This window comes from Cryptotermes secundus, unplaced genomic scaffold (genome assembly GCF_002891405.2).
Source record: "Cryptotermes secundus unplaced genomic scaffold, Csec_1.0 scaffold968, whole genome shotgun sequence".
Taxonomy (NCBI): Eukaryota; Metazoa; Arthropoda; class Insecta; order Blattodea; family Kalotermitidae; genus Cryptotermes; species Cryptotermes secundus.
The window spans coordinates 715,313-729,647 of NW_019719376.1; the positions used below are offsets into that span (position 1 = coordinate 715,313).

General features: G+C 35.1%; 1 protein-coding gene across 2 annotated transcripts in view; it reads right to left on the reverse strand.

Annotated features, from left to right (window-relative positions):
• Window positions 1–1,318: 1,318 nt before the first annotated feature.
• LOC111865704 overlaps window positions 1,319–14,335 on the reverse strand; it is a 265,440-nt gene continuing 252,423 nt past the window's right edge. Inside the window, exons 60-62 of one of the 2 annotated variants that reach the window (XM_023853933.2) lie at window positions 14,070–14,272; window positions 5,658–5,774; window positions 1,319–3,291 (exon numbers count right to left, since the gene is read on the reverse strand). In XM_023853933.2, coding sequence (XP_023709701.1) covers window positions 3,260–3,291; window positions 5,658–5,774; window positions 14,070–14,272 — 352 coding nt within the window. In that variant the 3' untranslated portion in view covers window positions 1,319–3,259. Of the gene's footprint in view, window positions 3,292–5,657; window positions 5,775–13,069; window positions 13,174–14,069; window positions 14,273–14,335 lie in introns of those variants that run through there. The other variant, XM_023853941.2, reaches the window with a different exon arrangement.

Genomic DNA, 14,335 nt, shown 5'->3' on the forward strand with positions numbered 1-14,335 from the left:
AGCAACAGGCAGTTAAACGTGCACCAGCAGCAGGCATTTAAATAAACTCCGGCCAGCTCAAGATTACCACCATTTCCGAAGTCCGACGTTTAAAGGTTAAACAGACATATCCTACAATTTTTTTATCTCTAATTTTGTACACAATATTCGAATTTGAATTGTTGAAAGCTGCTATAAAGTTATATACTACAATTAAAAATCAGAAATAAACCTTGACTAGAACTTGACAGTTTTCAGCACAGTATTTAACACAACTTACACATAAAAAGAAAAATATTTTTTAACATTTTCCATGTATTTAAAAGATTTTATTTAAATGGTTTGCAAGAATTTAGAACTGCCTGATGTGGTTTGGTACTGAACAGTTTGGATATAGGTTTTGAATGATTTACCCTCAAGGTTTGTAGGTAGTAACCAATCATTTAAGAACTAGAAACAAGATCAGAAATTGTGTATGACTTCTACACCAACTTAGCCTCTATGGCTTTAAGTTTTCAGTGGCTTACTGTGAAATCCATATTATCAGTTCAGATGGCCCTGTTTGATACAAATTTCAATCACCATCAAATAAAATATCAGTTTATCATTCAAACATGTTTCATTGGATATCTCACTGTTATATATTGTTGTTTCAGAAACAAATATTTTCTTAGAAAATAGATAATTGTTTATTTTCCCACAAAATTGAATAATGAGGTGGAAGTTGGTTCAGTTCCTTGGGTGTTGCCAAGAGACTTGCTTCATACTGTAGCAGCTAGACCCGTTACTGGGTAGCAACCTCAAAACAAAGAACAAAGCAACATCTGCTGCTAAGGAACAGATTCTTAATAAGCAAGTATATGCAGCCATTGGTGAGTAATGCCTTCATAAAAATGCACATTCCACAGAAACAACTGGGATACAATGATGAACGATGTTTTCTACACATTCTGTGCTGAGATGTTATAGCTGAGACAAATTTAGAAGATAATCAGTTGTAACAGTGAGTTGGCACAAAGTTGTAAGGGAGTCTGTGAAGAGAAAACTTGGTCACTGCAGTTGTTGAATCTCTACTGTTAGAAGCCATTACCAGGGAACAACTGGTGAAAGCACAGCAGACTGAAAAGACTTACTGTGTGCTGTAGTGATTTGTGAAGTGTGGAAATTAGCAATGGCACTATAATTAAGCGTAGTCACGAATCATGTGTTAAAATGGTAAAGAAATCCAGTCTCCAATCCAAACCCAATCTATAGTCACATTCATACTCATGACAATACATACCTTAATGATGAGAGCTGAAGGATGGAACAGGAAGAAATGAATCAGTAAACTCTGTGATTTTCATTTTAGAAAAAAATGTGTTGTCATTAATGATATTACATAAAAACTTTCCATTGACATTTTTGTATTAGAAATAATAGCTATCTATAACAATATTCTGAGACGGAGATACTACTTCACTGTGGTGACATTATGAGTAACATTTTGAAAATTGTGGAGAAATGTAGAATGTCATACATATTGTGAGCATTTATAAAACAACAGTCAAGAGTATGAAACAAAAGTAATTCTGTACATTCTAACAGATGTCAAGAACCAAATTAAGAACTGATATATTTTGAAGCCTCACAAAATATGCAATTTAATAATTTTCTAATATTTAAGTGCAGGTTCTTTATTCATGAACAAGTTTTATTCTTTGCTTCATGAATAGCAAATGTATGCCACATACACACTCTGGCTAAATCAGTACCTGAAGCAGAAGAGAGAGAAAGATCAGTTGCTCATGATTTCAGAATAGGCCAATGTGTTTCATCCTAATACACAGTATACTCATAATTATCTCTGCAAATGAATGGGAACTGAAGCATGAATAGTCTAAAAAATTTAGGAAACGTATGCATAGCATAACAATTCTAGTGTGTTTGCTTCCTTTCATGTGTGTTTCATTTTTCAGTACAGCTTCTGTCTAAAACATTTCTTGCTCAATAAATATTTAGCAAATTATGCTCAAGATGAGTACAGAAAAGCAGGATATTGTCTCATTTTAACCAGTCTATGAATGTATTAATGTAGTTCCCTAATTCTCAGCTTCATGCAAGCACACTGACAGATGGACAGGTAAACAGATATGGAAAGTTAATGTGCAGTTTTGTATTGCAGATTTGTTCCAGGCAAGGTACCTTCATTATTATCTATTAGCAGCTACAATTTTGTAGTCATAATTTAAGTGATTATAACTGCAATAGTAACACATTTTAATGCCATGGAAGGGGAGGTCTGATATTTACTTCTTCCTCCACTTTCCAAACTCACCACATCCCGCAATAACAGTCTGTGGCATGTGAATGACACGATGAAACTGACAAGTAAAACACAAGATGGGATGTATGGAAGTCATGGTACCTGTGTATATAGCATGTACTGTATTAGTTCTTAATAAATTCAGTAAGTAATACAAATCAAAAGAAAAATGTACAATAATATTCCATAAACTAAATAATCCACACAAAGATAATCAAGAGTATACTGTAGTAAGCACCACAGTTCCAGATCCATTTACAAACAGGTGAAATGGCATCCCATTTCTTTTCAAGCATTTGGTAATATATAATGAGTTCTACTTGCTTCTAGAACCATCTTCATGAAATGTGTTCCTTATGGTACAGCTACATTTTCAAAATTAGTTACTCATCACACTGTTGGTCTTGACAGTTTGTTTAAAACTTTGTGCTTAAGAGTATGATACACCTTCCTTTTTCACAAAAATCCCATCATGGATGACAACATTTATATAACATACCACTCACTTTTATGCAAAATCTTGTTTACAAATCTCAGTCATACGTTCTTTCACATACATACAGGTTTACTTAAGAGTAAAAAATTCTCAATTAAATATTAAAACTACAATATTGACACAAATGATACCTATACAAATAATAAGATGAGATATCAAAATATTTTTATGTAAGTGATATATTAGACATAAAGCAATAGCAGTAGTACAGTTTCTCTTAATTTTCATTTACAATAGAGCTTCCATGCAGACGGACTGCAAAGACAGAGTTTTCACTACACATTCTTGAACACTGTTGACTGACTGGTCCAAACAGGCCCTAAAAAACTCAATTTTTGCAATCAGCCTAATTGTAATGGTGCTGTACATAGCATTCCAATTATAGTGTCCACGTATTGTCCATATCTTAAAATACAGTTGCTTGAGCATTTTAATGACCAGATTAAAGATTCTTGTCATCTTTAGTTTTCTCAAAGATCTCACTGGCCTTCACTGTCACTATCACTTTTATCTGAAAATAAACAGGCATTTACCATTAAGTTAGTAAATTTAAGATTTCGTTTCCAGAATTATTATTAACATTACAAGCTATTTCAACTGTATGATCAGTTTACTTACAATACAGGTTTATGTATTAATAACATGAATTCACTAGTCAAAATTTTGTTTCCTACAATAGGTTAGGGCATTGTGTAATGTGGCTGAGTTGACCAAAATAGATGAGATCAGATCTAAATGTTAATGAAAATGGTATATTAATACAGTTATTGTGTTTTTGAACATTAACCATTCCCCTATTTTTTATTTAAAAAAATGTTTCAGAAACTGGATTCTGTATCCAAAAAGTTTTTAAAACACCTAGACGATGGATAATGTCTGAAAACGCAATAATTGCAGATGAAATTAGCTATTTTATCACATTTTCCTCTACAAGAGATTTATTCACATTGGTTCACACCTTGAAAATGGGTATAAAGGTAAAGTTGTCCCCTGTGCTTAACTAATTAAGCACTACGCCATGAAGCCATGTGGGGAAGTGGATGTATAGACCCACAGTTTCTTGACCTAGGCACTAGATGGAGGTGAGTGGTCAGCTTCACACCCCTGCCACTTTACCCCTGGTGAAAGAGCCCCTGGTACCCACTGGATAGGAGGCTGAGTGGACCCCAGAGCCAGTTTGGATGATCTGGAGAAGTGAAAATTCTTCACCCTACCAGAAATCAAACTCTGACCCCTTGGTCATCCAGCCCATAGCTAGTTGCTATATCAACTACACTATCCCGAAGGGGCGTAAAATGATTATAGGAAAGAGAAAACTAAGTACAGTAAATTCCCAGTTATCTGAATCTTCTAGCTTCATGAGGCTAACCTCTACAGAACTGAATTTTTGTTTGATTTTCACCTTTTTCCAGCATTTCACTGTTTCAGTTTTTCATTTCAAAGTCAAAAAATCATGTTTTCACGTTAGTTCTTGCATGAATGTCTTCTTAGGTGACATGGTGAATTGAGGGATGAAAATTTTTTTACATACTCTTAACTAACCTTTATTATAGTCAAGCATTACTATGACTATAATGGCATCTGCATTAGGGGAGATGACAGCACTTCTAATGTCACCTGGTAGAACTATCACATGATGGGTGAATATATTTTGTTTCTGAAGTAACTTCATAAAATGTTCAATTTTCTTCGGAATTTTTGTTGGTTCCATGAGAATTCTGGATGCTTGGGTTCCAGATAACTGACAATTTACTATATATTATCATGACATATCACCAGAATGCAGAACAAAATCATAATATAAATACAGCTAATAAAGCTTTGGCAAAGTTAAAATGTTTGGGAAATTATATGCTCAAAGAAATATGGAGAGTACATTCATAGAATTCTTATTATCATTCACTTCAGAATCCTTTGTTTTCCTCCCTTCTGTCTAGAAATGTGAAGGTTAAAATATATAAATCTAAATCTTTGCCTGACATTTTGTAGGGACGTGAAGTTTGATCTTTCGCCTTAAGAGAAGGACATACATGTAGAGTGCTGAGAATAATATTTGGACTAAGGTAGAGGTAATTATAGGAGGCTGGTAAAAACTGCATAATGAAGAACTTCGTAATTTGTTCCATTTGCCAGATATTATTAGGGTGACCAAAAGAGGGAAGATTGGCCACACCATAGCTCAAGCGGTTAGTCGCTGACTTCCCACTGCGGTGGCCCGGGTTCAATCCCAGGTCTGGTCAAGTGGAATTTGTGGTGGACAAAGTGGTGCTGGGGCAGGTTTTCTCCAAGTACTTCGGTTTCCCCTGCTAATCTTCATTCCACCAATTGCTCCACAATCACCCTCACCTATCATCTGGGGCTGGTACAATAGGCCAGAATTGGCTGCAGTACAAGGGACTTAGTCCCACCCCACTAGCATTAAAAAAAACAGGGAAGATGAAATGAGTAAGACATGGTCATCATCATCATCAGTAATCTGTCAGACGACAGGTTCACAGTCTCTTCCAAAACAATTCCTCCACTTAATGCGATCTAGAGCTTTCTCCTCAAATGACAGTATCCTCTTCTGTCCCCAAGGTCATCCAGCATCTTCTTACGTATAGACATGGTACAGATGAAAAATGCAGACAAAATTCTAGTTGGCAAACCTGAAGTGGAGAGACCAGTTGGAAGACTTAACATAGATACTATTAAAATGGTTCTTCAATAAATAGTTGTTATGAGGTGGACTGGATAAATTTGGTTCAGGATAGAGTTCAGTTGTGGGTTCTTGTGAACAGTCATGAACTTTTGGATTCCATAAAATGTAGATAATATCTCAGCTAGCTGAGCCATTGCTGATGGCATAAATCTAGTTATATGAAGCTGTTACATCACCTTTCTTGCCTGGGTAAGCATGACGTTTAAGTCTGTCATAGAGATCTTCCTTGTTGCCATAGATACTTGCATTGGAGCGGGCTAGACTGTTCATTTTTCCTCCATTATGTAGGCTCTCTATAATACAGAAAAAAAAAAGTTTTGGTAAATGTAATAATTAATGGATGATAGTCTGACTACCAGACTTTTATATGGTATATTTTATCCATCATAGGTGAGCAGCCAATGAATATGAACATTCCAACTTCAAAAAAACAGGGGCCCTTCAGATTGGTCCCAGAAAGCAAACTGATTTTCTCAAAAACAGTGTCCTTGATTTTGACAAAATTTTAGTACTCTGTGGAAGTCACTACCCTAAATAAAACTCCATAGGTAGTATTGTCATGAAAATAGCAATATGCATACTAGGGGTCCAGATGTGAAATATCATTTTCTGCAAAATGGCTTGTGCTGATACTGACTAAATTTTAATCATCCACAGAGGCAACAGGCCCCCCAAAAACAAGGCTGTAATTCTTCTACCATGTATAAAAGTACAGTAAATTTTTGTGAAATATTTATTTCAGGAAAGTAGAAAGTTGTGATCCCTCAGGCATACATGAAATAATTAAAATCTCTTATGTGAGGCATTCATGTTCTAGCTTCTACAATCAGTGACCATCAATGGTGTACAAAACAACAGTTAGTTTCATTTCTAAGGTAACATAATTGAAGCCACTCACATGTGTCTTTGTACCAACTTTTTAACTTTCCTCTAATGGATATACAGTAATATACATGGAAGACATTTCAATTTCAGAAAACTATACGCAACTGTAATTTCATTCAGCTTGCACTGTATTTTGTGTGTGTGCATGTGCGTGTATAGCACCTACTCTACATCATAAAGTAGTTTTGATATGATCAACATTCATTACTCTTATGTGAAACAGTATCTAGAAAAAATCATTTCAAATATACAGGCATAAAAAAGATACACCTACTGAAGAGGATTGCTATAGCACAGTACTAAGACTATGACTATATTGCAATTAGAGCATGAATAGGATTGCTGGGTAAATGTTTATAATCACTGATATGCAGACAGTGAAACATATGATATGCTTTTTGTCAGGAATGAAAGAAGTTCCTTTAACAAGAGAGTTGAAAGGAAGTTTCAGTTTCATACCTTAACAGTGTAGTGCATTTAATTTTGCTTGTACTAATTCATGACTCTTTGTAGAGGAATAAATTACTTTAAGAAGGGTTACCAACCTAGAAATAACTTAGTGAAGGATGAGAATGGTGATCTGCTTGCAGGTTCTCATAACATTTTGAATACATGGAAGAACTACTTCTCTCAGTTATTGAATGTACATAGGGTCAGTGATGTTAGGCAGACAGAAATCCATATAGCGGAGCCGTTAGTACATGATCCTAGTCCTTTTAAGGTTGAAACTGCTATTGCAAAGTTGCAATATGAATTGTCAGGTAGTGATCAAATTCCGGCAGAACTGATTCAAACAAGAGGTAAATATTACATTCTAAGATCCATAAGCTAATTAACTCTATTTGAAATAAGGAAAAATTGTCTGATCAGTGGAAGGAGTCTATTATTGTACCAGTCAAAAGAAGGTTGCTATAACTGACTGTAGTAATTATCAGGGGATATCACTGCTATCAACTTCATACAAAATTTTAGCCAATTTTCTTCTCTCAAGGTTAAGTCCATGCATAGATTATATTATTGGGGATCATCTGTGTGGATTCTGATGTAACAGATCAACTATTGATCAGATCTTTTGCAGTCGTCAGATACTGGAGAAAAAGAGGGAGTACATCAGCTATTCATAGACTTGAAGAAAGCCTACGATTCAGTTAGGAGGGAAGTATTGTACAATATTCTGATAGAGTTTGGGGTACCCATGAAACTAGTTAGGCTGATTAAAATGTGTTTAAACTAAATGTATAGTAAAGTGCAGATAAACATTTGTCTGATTATTTCATATTCAGAATGGTCTATAACAAGGAAATGCTTTATCACCACTCCTTTTCAAATTTTCATTAGGATATGCCATTAGGAAGGTCCAGGAAAACCAGGTGGGACTGAAATTAAATGGGACACATCAGCTGTTTGTCTACACTGATGATGTGAATCTACTGGGTGATAATATAGATATCATAAAGAGAAACATACAAACTTTAATTGACACAAGGAGGTTCGTTTAGAAGTAAACAAAGAGAAAACTAAGTATATGTTACTGTCTTGTCACCAAAATGCAGGGCAAAATCATGACATAAAGCCAGGTAACAGATGCTTCAAAAATGTGGCACAGTTCAGATATTTGGGAACAATGATAATGGATCAAAACCTCATTCAGGAGGAAATTAAGAGGAGATTGAACTCGGGTAATGCTTGCTACCATTCAGTCCAGAACCTTTTGCTTTCTCGTCTGCTGTCCAGCAACATAAAAATTAGAATATACAAAACTATAATTATGCCTGTGGTTCTGTATGGGTGTGAAACTTGGTCTCTGACATTAAGGGAGGAACATAGACTGAGGGTGTTTGAGAACAGGGTGTTGAGGAGAATATTTGGACCGAAGAGGGATGAAGTGACAGGAGGTTGGAGAAAACTGCATAATGAGGAGCTTCATAACTTGTAGTCTTCTCCAAGTATAATCAGAATAATCAAGAAAAAGAGGATGAGATTAGCAGGGCACATAGCACAAATGAGGGAGGAGAGGAATGCATATAGGATATTGGTGGGAAAGCCAGATGGAAAGAGACCACTGGTAAGACCAAGTTGTAGGTGGGTGGTCAATATTAAAATGGATCTTAAGAGAGACAGGATGGGATGGTGTGGATTGGATTGATCTGATTCAGGATAGGGTCCAGTGGAGGGTTCTTGTGAACATGGCAATGAACCTTGGGTCCCATTAAATGTTTGGAAGTTCTTGAGTAGCTGCACAATTGGCAGCTTCTCAAGAAGGGCTCAGTGAATGAATTTATGACTGGGCAGTTTTTAAAATTTTTGCTCGATTCTGTAGCACACTGCAATATAGCATGTATTCAATGCAAATGTTGTGATATTATCTTAAAACAAAAACCTGAATTTTGAGAATGAATCCATTTATCCATGTAGTAAATTTTTGAGCAGTCAGTATTTGATATGCAGTTTTGTTTACTTTCTATGTAATTACTTCAACTTCATTCACACTTAATATTAGTTTTTTGGTTGCTGTTTATGATATGTGAGTCAGTCTTTACAGTAGATATAAAAACAATGTTAATGCATCATACCAGCATTTGCTATGTTGAGAAACATTCATGGGTTGGACAGAGTGAACTTGTTTATCAATGGTCACATAGTAGTATATAAATATTTATTTTGATGTAAAATGCCTTTCTTTTGGCAGTTTCTTGTAACTATGGCCTGCAGAAACAAAATGTTGCTACCCACTCATCCTAGTGACACCCTTTTGAATAGCTCAGCTAAAAAATAAAATATTTACAAATTCCCATTCTGAGAAACCCAAACGCTGAATACTGTCACTGATTTTTTTGTATTTTCTGTCATAAATTATCAGAATTAGAAGTGGGAAAAAAATGCATTAAATATCTTTGTCCTGTTATTTTTTACTTTTTGAACTTTGGGAATTTTGTTTATTAGAATATTACATCCTCTCATCCATTTTCCACTCAGCAACTCAGCTTCATTCCCTTACAGAGATATTGGGTTTTCGGACTTTATCCATCGTCCTGGTTTTTAAGATAACTAAGAAAAACACTGGACCAGTGATTGAGGATAGCTCTTTCTAAGGGACCCAACAGAATAGGTGTTTTCCCTCACCTGAGGACGGAAACAGATCCAGTTTCCGAAACGTCGTGTTTTTATTAGTTATCTTAAAAACCAGACCAATGGATAAAGTCCAAAAACCCAATATCTCTGTGTGTTATACACCATCGTCAGAATCCTTTAGTAACTATTCATTCCCTTAGTCGCATTCAACGTGCAGTACTTGTTTTTTTTTTTTTATTCCTTACACTGGCCAGCAAATAAATTCCATTCTGTGAAATTTTTGTTGATGTTCACATAATGGCTGTGAAACGAAAACAAAAATGTCCTAACACATATTATTTCATAGTCTGTTTATGCTACCCTATTCTGCACGTAAGATTCAGATAGTGTTCACTTCATACTCCTGGCCCAAACGGGATAACTGTGGTATAACGTGACAATGAGTAATTAGACTACCAATGAATTACATTTTCTTCAGCTGTTGTATAACACAGAATGAATAAAATACATTGTGGAGGTGCTTGGTTTGAATATCAGAATGGATACCAGCCAATCTAAGTAACTTAGGATTTTCATGGTTTTCTTCACATTCTCTGGGAAGATACCAGAATAGTACCTTGAAATGGGTCTGTAGTTTAAGGAGTGTGGATTTTCTAACTAGGTTGGTAAGATAAACAGAGGCATTCTAGAAGCATTATTCGATATGTCTGTCACATTTTGACTTGTCATTGGACAGCAAAGTAAAAATGGCTGCTGTATGGAGAAAATTATAAATATTCCAAGATTTCTGCAGTCCTCAATGAAATATCAAAAAGCAAAATATCCCCTTACAATTGGATGACTAATTTGAAAGTAAATCTCTGATATTGTTTGATGCCTAGAGAAACATTTTAGACATACACAGTCTTTATTGTAATTACTGTTGTTACTGTTATTTTAGCATTACTGTTTTAATAATAATATCTATACAAAATAACGAAGTTTAGGGCATGTATTTTTTATGAAAGGGTTGATGATAAAAGCAGAGGTATCCTTGAAATTTCATTAGATATTTCTTTCTCATTTTTATGCTTTGTGACACAATGAAGTACAAAGAGCTGCTTGGAGAGCACTACTGTGTGAACATTCCAAGAATTATGCAACTATCAGCAGAAAGTCAGGAGGTAACACCCTGCCCCCCACCCCAAGTGGAATATTTGATTACAAATACATTCCTTATATATTCTTTGATGCCCAAAGAAACATTCTTGACACAAATAGTTATTACCGTTATATTAAGATTTTTTTAATAAAAAGTAATAAAATAATGATATTTTGGGAGTGTAGGTTTTATGAAACAGCTGATGATGTAAGTAGGGGCATTCTTGAAGTGTCAGTAAATATTTGTCTCATTCTGATGCCTCAGGGAACAGGAAAGTAAGTATGGCTGCTTGGATGAGACTATGAATATTCTAATATTTTTTGGAACCTTCAACAGAATTCCAGGAACCAAACTGACCCTTAGATGTGGATGATTAAATTATAAATATGTATCTAACATTCTTTGAGGCCTTGAGAAACAATTTTGACACAAATGGTGTCAATTCCTGTGAATTAGAAACAGAATATATTAATGACATAATGAAATATTGGATGTTCAGCTAGCTAAAGGCATGCCTCATGAGAAAAGGATTTTCCTTTGATACAACGAAGGTAAATAAAATATTAAACATCCTTAACATCTATTTTTAATAGAAGGCATTTGGGTCCAAATTACTATTTGATGTTAAGTGAACATAAACACAACAGAGTGTGACCAATTTTGTTTAATTACATAAAAACCTTTATATGTTTCAGACCCTGGAGTCCATCATCAGACAGTGCTCAACAGTTAAGGAAATTCTTTACAGTTACTAAGGTCAATCATTCAAACATAACACACCAGTCACTACACATGCTGTATGAAGACAAAGGATATTCTGTCAATATCAAAAACGACGATCACACAAAACAGTTGTCACTATAAACTCTGCCGAAACTAGTCCTTACCTTCTGAAGCAACGGTAGTCAGCTTATCGACTCAGGAATGTTAGCTCTATGCGCTCATAGCGGCAAAACGCGGTACTACAAAAGCTCTGCCCACAAAAAAATTAGTTCAGTTTCTTTTGGGTACCCCATCGTATGTATATATGTACATGGAGGATTAATATGGGAAGGCTCCATACACAGCTTCTAAGATGAATATGCAGTATGAGTCAAATATTTAAAAAAAAACTGTCTTTTAAAATATTGTTACATGACAGCGTGTGACTATAGATGGGGTTTAAATGGTAGTCAGATTTACTGGGCCCTTAGTACAAAGCTCATGACTACATTGTAATAATCACTATCATACAGAGAACAGTGTTCTCTGTCAGGGTCTTCACTGTGCTGCTTTGCAGCAGCTTCCAACAGTGTAGCATCCCTGGCTTGTGTGTCCAATGGCTCCTGTCCTCACTGGTTGGCACCTTTTAGCTGCAGCTCCCGAGCTGAACTAACTGGTGTCCAACTGCCAGGCTCACAAACCACAATTGACTCCTTATATAACCTTGGCATGTACCACATAGAAAACACCTCTACCAACAGTTCTCTTGTTGCATCACACAGCTATTGTACGGACCACGTAGAGAACACTGTTCTCCAATTCATTGTTGCATATTACATGTGTTGCAGAGCCATTCCCTAGCAATGGCTGTCTCTGCTGGCTTTCTAGTTCTTGGATTGAGCAAATTTGCCACAGCTATATACTTTGACATTGATGTGATAAATAGTGGTAGAATTGGTGAAACATTGACCTTTATAACTGTAAGGCACTTCCTTACATGTTATGCATCTTCTGTGGACGGTCTCCTAGGACCAAAACATGTAAAGGTTTTTATGGAATTAAATCAAATTGGTCACACTCGATGGTGTTGCTCACTTAATTGCTTGATATTTGTTTGAAATCCACTGTTCTGTATTATGCTGCATTGGAGTACCTGATTATGACATACTAATCATCAGTGTGGATTTTGAGATACTGAAGGGAACAAGATGTAGAGACCTTCTCATCTAAATGCAGTGGATACCCATTGTAGACTGTGAGATATCAGAAATGACCAATTATTGTCCTTAAAATATGAAACAAAATCAAATTTGTTGCATTTCAAGAATATGGATTTTAATGTGTACCAAATGTCATGGTCAAATGGTTACCACTCATGATTTGTATTCAGGATGTATTGGGATTAAATTTTGGCCTGCAGACCAGCTATCTTTATTGAGGGTTTTCATGATTTTCCTCAGTCCATGATGACTTCTTTCCACATACTTTCGATATCATTCTTCACCAATCCTATCATATGATACTATATGCCATGAGCTACTGACAGTCTCATTAAATGATCCATAAACAAATACTGATTAATGGGTCTTAGAGTTTTCAGAGATAACAAATATGTGCCCTATCTGATTAAGTTACAGATATGCCAGGATACAATATTAAACTACACATATTTGGCATCAGTATGTAAACCCAAAGTTAGTAATTTTTGCAGTGTGTAGGTAATTCCCGAGGAGACTCTTATGAAGGTGACTGGGTGTCTGGGTATTTCAAAAGACAATGCATATTTACTTGCTTGTGTTGGAGAAGCATGCGTCATTCCATCAGAGTGCAGGGTAGCTAACAGGAAGGCTGTACACTGTAGAGTGTACTATCGTTTTTGTATTGCTGAATATCTGCCAAGAAAGTACTCAGTGTTCAAAGTCTATAGTAGGAAGATCTCTTAGCTCACTGAGTAGAAAAATATTTCATTTAGATTAAAGGAAAATGGAATTGGTTTCATTCTTCAAAATGTAATCTGATTCAAATGATACTGCAAAGCTGCTTCACAGCTTTCTGAAATTTTAAATTTTGGAAAGATGTGGAATTTTGTTCTGTTTTTTGTTCTTACAGATGAGAATCTGCAGTTATATTCTATTTTTTTTTAATTTCCATTAATTTTAATGCTTATCTGTCATAATTACAAGTTCAGAACTTCATTGCTTCTACGTATCTGAAGGCAAAAGCTTTCACAAAATATGTTAAGGTGAATAGTTTTAATGAAATGTCCTAAATTATTAGCCACCAGTAAAACTTATGTCCACTTAATAGAATCCTGAAGTCACTCAATCACACAAGTAAGTAATATGATTATGATTGGGAGACCACATTTGATTATACAGATTATATGAGTATAATAAGCAATTAGAACTTCTGTGGAAAAACGAAAGCTTATAAGATAGCAATCTTAATATAAACATAAAATTTAAAAGTCTGTTGAGAATTCAGAAGTGTTTGGAAATACTGGCTCAAAAACTTGTTACAACAATATGTGCAGATCAATAAATATGACAGTCCTTTTTCCTTTTCATGTTATTATGCACATATAAATATTTTCTATAAAACTTATTTCACATCTACATATAACTGTGATTTACTATTAGTGTGATATCCCAGTCATATGTGTAGGAATATTAATTTCATAATTTGAAATGTTTTGCATACAGTCTACTCAGGAAATAAATGAGGTATACTTGGATGGTAACTTGCATTTGATTTTATATTTGAAAGATATCAGTTTTCCTTCAGCTACCTTTCATATAAGTTTCATTATAGAAGTTTGGCATTTCCCATCCATCTTCTTCATCATCATAATAGTGAGCATATGTTGAATGATGGGATGAAGCAATAGATTCTGCATATGGTGTTGGTGCTCCATAATAAAAGTTAACCTGTGACCCATTCTGGTCTGTGGCTGCAGTTAAAATCTTCTTTGGTTCCTTCCTACGTGTTGACCTATTTAACAACCAAATAAATAATTTTAACAGTCTTCATATTCAAATTTTTCCTACACTTTGC